The sequence below is a fragment of the Vicia villosa genome, linkage group LG4 (genome assembly GCF_029867415.1).
Source record: "Vicia villosa cultivar HV-30 ecotype Madison, WI linkage group LG4, Vvil1.0, whole genome shotgun sequence".
Taxonomy (NCBI): Eukaryota; Viridiplantae; Streptophyta; class Magnoliopsida; order Fabales; family Fabaceae; genus Vicia; species Vicia villosa.
Window position 1 is genome coordinate 2,944,869 of NC_081183.1, and position 11,838 is coordinate 2,956,706.

General features: G+C 30.7%; 1 protein-coding gene across 1 annotated transcript; it reads right to left on the reverse strand.

Annotated features, from left to right (window-relative positions):
- Positions 1-2,974: 2,974 nt before the first annotated feature.
- LOC131594325 (uncharacterized) lies at positions 2,975-11,838 on the reverse strand. The gene is made up of 2 exons (XM_058866421.1): positions 11,335-11,838; positions 2,975-3,227 (listed from the first exon to the last, which is right to left on the reverse strand). Exon 1 carries the CDS (start codon positions 11,791-11,793, stop codon positions 11,350-11,352), a length of 444 nt encoding a protein of 147 aa, XP_058722404.1. The 5' UTR covers positions 11,794-11,838; the 3' UTR covers positions 2,975-3,227; positions 11,335-11,349.

Here is an 11,838-nt window from a genome sequence, read left to right on the forward strand (position 1 = left end):
ACTGAAATCTAGGGCCTTAGGAAACTCCATCGTTCTATAGTCTAAAAGCGCTTAACCATTTATGAAAGCCCTTGTGTTTGAGGGATTTCATAGTGTTATATTCGTAAATGACCTAGCAAAGGCGTGATAGTTTTAGTCCTCAGAAAAGGCGATGATCATATGTCGTCCCTAGTGGGTATCGCCTCGTCCTAACTGTCTTCCACTTGCCCGGTTATGGGAAAACATGGAGAAAGAGGTTTCTTGGTCATGGAAAATTAAAGTCAATAGGTGGTCAGCATCCTCCTAGAATATAGAGATTCGATGGTCTAACATTGGCTAGTGGACAATTATCATTTCCAAAAAAACATTAGGCCTAAAGACATATATAAAATCTCTCCTCCAACGGGAGAAAGATAGATCATAACTTGACCAACATATGTATAATACATAATTTCTCACCTCCCGAGTTGACCTCTCATATTACCACAAATACCACCATACAAAATTTATTGCAGCCACAAACAAGCCCTAACCACTCTAAGTGTTATAAACCTCCTAAGATTTCTAAGTATTTCTTACCCAAATAAAAATACGACACACACATATACTTTTTACTAGTAAAAAAATGACTTTAATCTACCAAAGCAACTATACTAGAGAATAACTCTTTTTAAAAATTAAGAAAGGTGATTTTAATTGTAAAAAAAACAAAGAAAAGTGATTTTAATCTACCAAAGCAATTCACTCAACATTATTATGTAAAACTTACAATTTAATTCCCTCATCTTGAAATTTGTCATGAGAATTTATTATCTTGATTATTTTCATTGGTGTTAAATGGAAACAAAATTTTATAAATTCAAGTACATGAAATAATCCACATGAAAATTATAGAAAACTTAGGATAGCCCATAGATAGGTGATAGAATGTGCCATGCATGCAAGTAGTAGTTCCTGATGTGACGTGATTGGTTGCTGTATTTTCTGCGTTATCTACCTATTTATTGCTTTCTTCTTCCTAGTACTACTAAATTAACTTAATCTGAAAACAACTTATTCAACTTTTTTTTTCTTCAAAGTTCACTAAAAAACGAAATAAGAAAAAGAAAGATAGGTATAAAAAGAAAATATCGATAGAAATTGTCAATCACGTGTTTTATAATGCAAACTTATAATAATAAATATCTCATTTGCAATATTTGTTTTTTAAAAATAATTGTTAGTTTAAAATATAATAATATAATATTACTTGCTTATTTTAGAGGAATAATTTTTATTTATTGTAATTAATAAAATTATTTTAATAAATGAAACTCATTTTAATATTAAAATCAATACAATTAGTCATTCTATTAAAATATGTAAAGAACTCAAATAAAATATTTATAATGAGAAGATGAAAATGTAAAATTCATTCAAACATGCTTTCTATATTCTCGATGAAAGATTTATGCCTAATTGACTCAATAAAAAATTTGTTACTAATGGAGTCATATTGACTCAATCAAACATGTGTTTGCTAGTATATTGGACTTATATAAATATTTTGTTGTTAGTTGTTTTGCTAAAATTGAGGCAGTATTAGACAAGCTTGAATGTGAGTATTTGTAAATAAAAAGTGAGTTAATTAAATGTGAGTAGTTCCGATTTATTTTAGAAATTAGAGTTACGAAGAAATAATAGTTGTGATTTATAAAGTTGAAATAAATATATGATTTTGATGGGTTAATGATAATATAAAATTATTTTATTTTATTTTATTGATTAATGGATTAATCATAAAAGATATATAAATATAAATTTGATTTTTAGTAGAGTTCTAATTTTAGTTGATTTATAATTATAAAAAAAATTCAAAATTAATATCATTAGTTATAAAAATGTAAATTTAGCTTGAGATTTAGACTCTGTTTGGTAAGATAAAATTTTGAGCTTATAGCTTATATCTTATGTCTTATAAGCTCATATGATAATTTAGATCCGTTTGGTAACAGTCTTTTCATCACGAGCTTATAGCTTATTTTACTAACATATAGCTTATTTTTCAGACGTTATTTCAAATAGCGTTTTAGCTTATGTCTTAAAGCTTAATATTTTTTCTTCCTTTTTTATCCTTATTATTTTAAATAAAATTCGTTTTTAACCCTTATAATTTATTTTAATTTAAAATAAAATAATTATATATTAAATATCTTTGATGTCATTTTAAATTTATAAGTTAATTGAACCGCTAATTTTACTAAACACTTCAATTAGCTTATATGCTATCAGTCTCAATCATCCGCTATAAGCTATAACCAATAAGCAATCAGCCATCAGTCATAAGCTATAAGTTATCAGCTATCTTATCAGTCAACCGTAATTTTTATCAAATAGATCTGATTTAATGTAATTATTTTCTCGTGATATTTTAGTTGTATATAGAAATATTTAAATACTAGTTAGAATTCTGCCAAAAAAAACTTTGATTAAGATAATTAATCGCCCATCCATGTTACGATATTTATTGTGGTTAATCCACAACATAACCTCAACAAAATTTATTTGATAGAGATTAGCTTCGAATTAGCTGTTATTTCCGTCGTAGTTAATCCTTGTTTCCTTCCAATAACTTGCTTTGTGGACTTACAATGGCTGCCATGACATAAACAAACATGACATCGATAAGGCTACCTTAACATCTACTCATGCATCTCTTTCGGTAACTCAAAGATAACAATAAGCTTTGTGCCTTAAGAATGCTTCTTTGGCTCAACGTTTAACTAATTATACGACCGTCATCCTTGGGGCCGTTTCACAGTCTTTTAAGAACGCCTTGCAGTAAGTGGAGCATTTTCACTATCTTCTACTTATTTCGAGGGAGCAGATTCTCTCGGATCAATGCTGAAGGATGGGAATGTGACACCCTAAACCCTAATAATTTTTTTCACTTTTATAATATAGTAAACACGGACGAATAAAAAATTATAAATCAAGGGTGTCACATTCAAATAAATAACATGAAAAACATAAAATATTTCATTAATGAGTGCTTAATCCAACTTAATATCAAACATAGCAAATCTGAAAATAATAATCCTGACCCTGATATTACAATATCAGAGCTTTATTATAATTCAAATCAACTAGCTGACTTAATAGTTCAGCAAAACATAAACCTAAGGAAAACGAATGAAGTGGTCTTCTAAATTACCATCCTCCATAAGATACCGCAGGCGACTACTCCTCAGTCTCAACCTGAGAATACTCTGCATATAGGTTCACATTGAAAAACATAGAAAAAAAGGGGTGAGAAGATATTCTACATAATAACATAATATACCAAGGGAAATATAAACACAAGTTACAAAATTCTCACGACATCATATGAAATCACTTAACATTTCAAAACATACATATAGACTCACTTAACATTTTAGAGCATACATATAATGTTACTTAATATTTCACAATATACATATAAAGCTTATGAGATGCATTTCACCTCTACTCCAATACATGTGGTACCATCACCGAACCCATAACTTATTTTCCGAAGTACTGATAGTTTAAGAGGGTAGATGAGCTACGTTCCGCACTAAAAGGCTCTACTAGACATTTGTATAAATACAATATCTATAAGTACATATGAGCCACGTGCGCACTACAATACCATTCGCTAAACTCTACTTCTAGAAGTACATGTGAGCTACATCATACTTCACTCTATCTCTAAACGATACATACTCCGATTCATATATGATGCATGATGATTCAAACAAATATGTTTTCCACTCGAACCTCCAAACCATATTTAACATACAGTTTCTTATCAAACCTTCAACTTAATGGAAAACTAGTTCTTGTTGAACCTGCAACATCATCAAAACATTGGCTCTTATCATCAAACCTTTGACATGATAGCCATATTTGGGCTTCACTATTTCTTTATCAACATGGGACTTACGTACTAAGGGAATTCACACAATTATTCATAAGTTCACAATTTGCATCTCATCAAAATTTTGGACTCTTGTCCTAAAACAATTACAACTTAGTTCACAACAAGTATTTTATTGAAACATTAGACTTGCATCCTAAAACAATCACTACTCTACACAATACATCTTTTCCACAACATCGTTATACCCAGAAACATCATGAAACCATTACCATATTCATACCATCATTCACACATAAAACATCATGAAACCATAAAAATACAACGTCAAAATTATGTCATATCAGAATCACAGCATAATATGGGTAGAATCATACATACAACATGAATTCAAGCACAACAACAATTTCACATAGCATACCTTTGGTCATTCTTCTTGTACAACAACATTCTTATCAAAACACCCCCAAAGTCATGTTTTCTACTAGTCATACCTCAAATTCAAATAATCATTTAAAATATCAAATGAAATCAGAATCAAGTGAATGGATATGTTTTGGAAAGCTTATAATGTCTATTTTAATACTATGATTTTTAATTTAGGACTTAAGGTCCTAATTGGTACAGTTTAATCGAATAATATAAACTGGTGCATAAACATGGCAAATAAAATACTAACTATATATCAAATGATTGTACTGCAGAATTTCAAGACAGTAGTTGAACTTGTAGTTCAGTTTTCTCAACTTTGTCACAACTAAAATGATCCAAATAAAATTCTATCTTGTCCTAAATCTTATATAGTTTCTAGAGATTTTAGTTTCACTCCTAAAAGATCTCTGTAACTAAAATTACAGTCAAATGACTAACATGGTATACTAATTACAAGTTGTAGAATTTTAATCTATTTATTTCTCACTATGACATATAAGTACTACATCACTGGGTTCTCTAAGACCCCAAAACTTGTCTCAAACAGTTAAACACACATACGAAATTCCTATATCACATCATATACATTAAATCTATCTTTAATTCTCTAATGTTAAAACATCAAACATGTAGTGTACATATTCACCGTGTAGAAAGATTATCCAAACACTACGATGCATGCATCATGATTGATTCTTAATCAAAACTCCATACCTTTTTCTAAACATAATGTTGCACTTTATAGCACCATTTAAACATCAACTATATAGAATCAATTTATCACAATACATCATATTTCCAACATCAAATAATATCAACACTTACCCATAGAAATCCATGAAAGATCACAACAAAAAAGCATAAATTAAAATTAAATTATTAGTGATAAGAGAGATACTCATGACCTAAATTCATGAATCGTCATCCCAAGATGAATTCGTATATAAACTCATATTAATTTGGGATTTAAGGAAAACCCCACTGCCCTAAACGCTAGAATACCAAGATTATAGAATAATTTCTCCCCCTTACATTGTTATTGGGGATCTTTCTCCGCGAAACTCTCAACAGTGGAGGTAATCCTTCTTTGAACAATCACTACTACGATCTCTTAGGTGCATTGGTGTTTTCTTTTGGATTTTTAGGGAAAAAGGTCTTGGAGAAGGAGAGGGTCTTTCGAGGCTAGGTTTTTTTCTCAGAGAAATATGTGTTTCTCTTTTTTAATTTCTTATTTTCTCTATTTTTCTCATTTTTCTCTCTTTACTCTTCTCCATTTTCTCTCTTTTCTCATTACTCCCCTTTTTTCTCTATATTCTCTCTTTTTCTCCTTTTTCTCTCTTTTTCTATTTTTCTTCTTCTTCAAATTCCCTCCCTATTATTTCTAATAATTCAAAATTATAAAATAAATTCTAAATAATCATGTTAATAATAATAATAATAATAATAATAATAATAATAAAATCATAGAAATACCATACAATTAGAATAATGATAATAATAATAACAAGGACATTAATAATAATAATAATAATAACAATAATAAAATTCATAAAATAAAATAAAATTTGAAATAACAAGCAAAATAATAATTTCATTATTTTGGGGTGTTATATGGAAGGTCGTTTTCTTGGTGGGGTAGTCTTCCATTTTTTTTTGCCTCCATGTTGTAAAGTATATTTGCAATGAAGAAATAGATGTGCGTACTTTTGTAACGAAGTATATTTACCTGTCTGAGGTATGCTTTGTGTGATTTTGTGTAAACTTACGAGGTCTTCCCTCAAAATTTATTGGACGTCTCTGGGACTGTTTCCGCCCAAAAGGTCGGTTCCCCTTCCCCCACCAAGGTGAAAACCCGATTCGAGGTTGAAGTGTGGCCAATCCACCACGGTCTCTAGAGTGGCTAGTTATCAGAGGAGGTGGACTATTATTGTCATTTTAATGATTTTGCCACTTTTCTCGGGTGTGTGTTTTATGTTGTGGAAAACAAATTGTAATAGTTGTATGTGCATGGTGTTTGCAAGAACACCTTTGAATCTTTGTGTGAGTGCTTCAGACTGTGGGGAATTGATTGATGTAGTCACATGTCCGTGGCGTTTACGACAACACCCCTGAGTTTTTGTGTTAGGGCCTCAATCCCTTTGGTCGTCTACCTCAATAGTTACCTGTGTGAATTTGTCGATGTAAGACCGCACACTCTCCTTCTTTCCTTTATTGATCCCGCTCAAAGTAGCTACTATTGCTGGACAAGTGACTCCAAGTACAATAGAAAGGGTGAGCTTGAATTATGACATTTAAATTTCATGTTTATTTTGATGGTTTTCTTAATTACACTTGGAATTATGTTAGTAATTTTTTAAGGATAGAGTAAATAGAAGCAGAAATAAAGATAGTAAAATAAATAGAGGAAATTAAAGAGGATACGGGTTTGTGATATTGCACCCGAGATTTATCCAGGTTCGGCCGAATGTACTCTTGTCCCCAAGAGATCTTCTTGAGATTTTGACTAAAACTTTAAAATTTTATAGGTTATGGCCACGAACCTTTTGATACAAGCTGATCTTTACGATGGTTTATCCTTAACCTAATAGGAAGCTTTTACCCTGGTTAAGCTAAGCAAATAGATATTTTTTCATGCTAATCTCAAGAACCTAAGAGAGAATTTTAGACTAATTAATCTCAAAAATCAAACTTTATTCTTCCAGAGTATCACACTCTTGAAAGTAATCACAATGGAACTTCACTCAAACAATTAGATAGTCAAGATAATTGATTGTTTAAGCCCATTTTGGAAAGTTTGAATAGAGAATCGTTAACAGTCATTAAGATAATATCATAATTGATTGGTTAATCATTTAGGCCTTTTCCAATCGATTGTCCTAAGGCCACAATCGGTCGGGCAATTCAAAAAAATATTTCCAATCTATTGGCTTAAGGCCTCAATCGATTGAATAGTTCAAAAGAGCCTTTAAAAGAAAGCAGACAATTTCTTAATCACTTGGATTGGTCTTGAAAATATTTTTAAAAGATAAAATAGGTTGTAAGTGTGTGCATGTGTGTGAGTTGCTGATAAGTGCCAAAATGTACTTATTTTGTGTATGTAAATAGTGGTACTTATCGATACTTTTGTTAATAGCGTTTGAATAATTCCCCATTTTGTGTATAAATACGTATACTTTGTGAATAGTTGTATTTTCATATACTTTTATACCATTTGATAGTTTTTCCTTTGTTTTTATAGGTATTCATGCTTACTGGAGCCTTGAGTAATAAAGACCAAAGGCTAAGCTTCAAGAATGCAAATTCTACCAATTCATCAAAGAATAAGGCTCAAAATAAGGATGACCAAAATCATCATTTTGGTTTCCATTCATTCATTATTGGATAGAGCATTGAATAAGCTTTCCAACGCTTCGAACCGGGCGCAATTCGGAGTTACGGTTCTCAACTTATGGCGAAAACAAGATTTCACTTTTGCTGTCAGCCGCTAAGCGGGAGTACCTCCGCTGAGCGACCATGACAGATATCAGCTCGTTAAATAGGGGTAAAAATCACAATTTTTAGGTTATGTTTTGGGGTAATTGTTCCCAAATCATCAAACCTTCATTCTTAGGGTAGATTAGCTTAGAAAACAACTTCGGAGGTTGCATTTGGATGATTGGGGGTGGATTGAGCGTCGAACGGAGCTGACAAACCGGGAGATTTTCAGTTCATTTCTCTTCTTCTTTGTGTATTTCTCTTTGGTTGGGTTTTGTTTGTATATTTACTTGAATCTTATGTATATTTACCGATTATAATGTTATGTTTAACTTGCTTTACAAATTTGTGTTGATGTTGTTCTGGATTTTTGCTCTATGCTGGGAATTTAGGTTGCTTTAGAGATAAACTGCTTGAATCCTTATCTAGGATGATAATCTGTTGGTTCTGAACTCTAGAGATAGATTTAGAGCTAGCATTCACTGTTTGTATCTGTACGTAATGCTTTCGTGTTTGAGCGGCGCGCGAGAGATCGCCGACGCGAGAATACGGATGTTCTCGCGACTTTGCGTTAGAGATAACCTTAGTTGTGAGATGATCTCGTTTGTGCTCCATAGATGGACGCTTATGTGAGAGATACGTGATGACATAGATGAGTATCGTAGGTTGAATATAACGGGTTGGTAAGTGTATGTTTGTGAAGAGTGAATATATTTACATTCCTGATAAGTTATTTCTCTTCTAAGAATGTGTTTATTCTTTTCTTGTCTATATCTTTGTTTACTTTTTGCTCATTCAAACCCAAGCTCGAAACCGTAGAAACTGTTGAATGGCATCTCTCCATCTCTGAGGACGATAATTCCCGGATCAATATTTCCAAATCTTTTTTGTTGCTTGCCCTATACTGCATTCAACAGTTGCCTTAGAATGTCGTGAGTTAATTCCCTACTTTTACAAAACTCTAGTCACTTAGACAGACACGACCAGACGGACTTTCACTTTTCCTCTCTTTCACAACTCTAAGCCTTTCAAGATCCTTTGCTAGATACATCGATCATACAAGCACTTTGTTGAAATCTTGAATCCCATATTAGATGAGGCTTGAGATAAATGTCTCCAAATTTGATTGCCATCATTTTAGAGTTTGAAAGTTATTACCACAAACTTCAACATAAAAGTTTCCAAAAGATTAGATATCTATTATTTTCAGGACCCCATTTCATTTCGCCTTTTGCAATGTAAAAACTAACAAGACATAGTGGATTAGGTCACACAACATGAAAATGAATGCAGTATCAACCAAAGAGTTGGGTATGGTTCAAATGATTAATGGATTTCATTTAAGATCGTATTGATTGGAATATCCAACTTTGACATCTTAATGAAACAATCATTTATCCGAGTTTACTTATCTTCTGGCCGAACTCTAATTTACAAGAGACCCTTTCTCAAGAATCAGGGAGTCGGGACAAAGAAAAAAATGAAAGCACTATCTAGTAGTAGATATCTATCTAGTAGTAAATATCACTGCTTGTGTTACTTGTTTAAAAGTTTACAACAAATGTATAGTCCATATCATTGGTTTACAATATTAAAAAATAAATTATTTCAATTAATTATATATTAATTACATTTTCATTTCAATATATTTTTCTCTATCTCACTTACACTTTTATTTTATTAATTAATCTTTTATATTTAATATTATTAATCTATTATATAAATATTTATTTCATATTCAATATATTTAAGATATTCAAATATATTTTTAAAATATGAATGAATATTTTAAAATATATTTAAATATTTTAAATATTGTTCAAGCACGTTTAAATGATATTTAGTCATATTCAGACTCTCAAAGACTTAATATAACTATGTTTATGGAAAAAATTCACAAGAATAAATTGGCTTGGTGGTTAAGAAGCTTGGTCATTACTTGAATAAGTTAGCATAAGTTGGCTTGTACTTGAAAATGTATATATGTCAAAATAAAACTCAACTATATAATATTACCACTTAAAGTAAATTATTAAATATTTTCACTTACATTTCAATGGCCTAATGAAATAATTATTAAAATAAATTATTTCATATTTTATAATTATTTCATAAAGAAAATCATATTTTATCTATAATTATTTTAATACTTCATATTTATTACTTCAAGTGTCGATATTAATGTTTTGGACTAGCCCAATCGTTTCAATTGGCCCAATCTACTCATTAATACAAATCGGCCTAATAAATATTGGACCAATCCACAGAGTCGGCAAAAAAGCAGTATCGCCTTCGACCGGGCACGACTAAGGATTAGCTGTGTACGCTGAGGCTTCGTCCCATGCAACGGCTAGTACCTCATACATGACTAATCAATACCTAGTCAACTCTTTCCTATATTTTGGGCCTTTTGAAATTACGCTCAGGCCCACAAATATAGTGTGACCCAATCCACCCCAAAGAGAACACGGTAAATAACCCTCTACCTCTAGAGGGCAAGGTAATCTTAACTTTGCCCAAAATCTGATACTTTCTGTTGTACCTTGTTGTTCTCTTTCTTATTTTGGCATCAGAATGCCTTTTGCAAGTACAATTCATTTTTCTCTTCCATCACCGAAGATCAAGCCTACTGTATGACCACTTGTTCTGCCCGTTGCGAACAATTAATTTATGTTTTAAAATACTCAAATACGTTTTAAAAATATATTTAAATATTATAAAATTCCTTTTGTTAAAATAAAACTCAACAAAATATTTTTCTAGAACAAAATATTTTTATTCTTTTAAATAATATTCAATTTCATATAATTTTTAATATATTTAAATTAAAATATTTTTATAATGTATTATTAAATTAATTTATTTAAAAATATTAATTAATATATAATAATATATTTTTATAATTATTTAAACAATTTATAAATATTAAATGTAAAATATAAATGTAATTGAAAACTAATAATACATAAATTAATTAAAGTGTTTAGTAAAATTAACGATTCAACTAAATTATAAATGTAAAATGAGTATGTGTTTAATACATAATTATTTTATTTTAAGTAAAATAAATTATAGAAAATAAAAATGTGTTATTGTTAAAATAATAAGACTAAAAGTGGAAAAAATAAAATAAAACACTATTTTAAAATAACGGAAAAATACTATAAATTAATAAAATAAACTATAAACTCTAATTAAAAGATTAGACAAATCTAAATTATCATACGAATTTATAAGATATACTATAAACTCAAAAATATATCTTACCAAACACAACTTCATCAATTTTTAAAAAGTAGACAAAAAAAAACCAATCACAAATTATCTCATGTGTAACTTTTAAAATATTTAGGATTAAAATCAAATATTAGTGATGACAAAGATATATCTTTACACCAAAACCAAAAGTGGATTATTCACAATCAAATGTAAGGATTCTCAAATAAAACAATATTATATCATTCACACAGTCACAAACAGATAAGATTCTTGTAGAATCTAACATGAAACGCTTGCATGGATATATTGAACTGAAAAAGTAAACAAATAACTAAAATCAAAACCCTAACCTTTTCATCATGTCATCAAGAAGAAGAGTGCTGACCCTCACAAGCAGGACTATCCTCAAAATTCTTCGAAGGATACTTCATGGTGACCAGTCCAACTTCAAACACAATATCATCACCGGAAGACCGAATTCCGGTGATGGACCACCGCTTCAAGAAAGCACGAACCCTTATTCCATTAAGCTCACTGATTTTACCCTTCGCAATTTTCCCCGTGATGGTGTCGGAATAGGTAGCAACGTAGTTATCACGAGGTAGCGTGACTTTACACGCGCCACCGAGCTTGATGGAGAATTCGCCGGAAGTTTTGTTGATGACATGAGATAGCACGGTGGTGTTGGGAAGAAGACCAACCGGGAAACCATAACTGGTAAGGTCAATGTGTGCCGATGATGAGGGAGTGGATTTGGAGCTTATGAGATTCAGAAAAAGAACGATCACGATGAGAATCTTGGGATCCATGGTTTTTTGTTTTTTGTTTTTCTTCAGTCACGGGATTCGGATAAT

Coding starts and splice junctions, on each gene's coding strand:
- LOC131594325 (XM_058866421.1), bottom strand. CDS start 11,793: ATGGATCCCAAGATTCTCATCGTGATCGTTCTTTTTCTGAATCTCATA.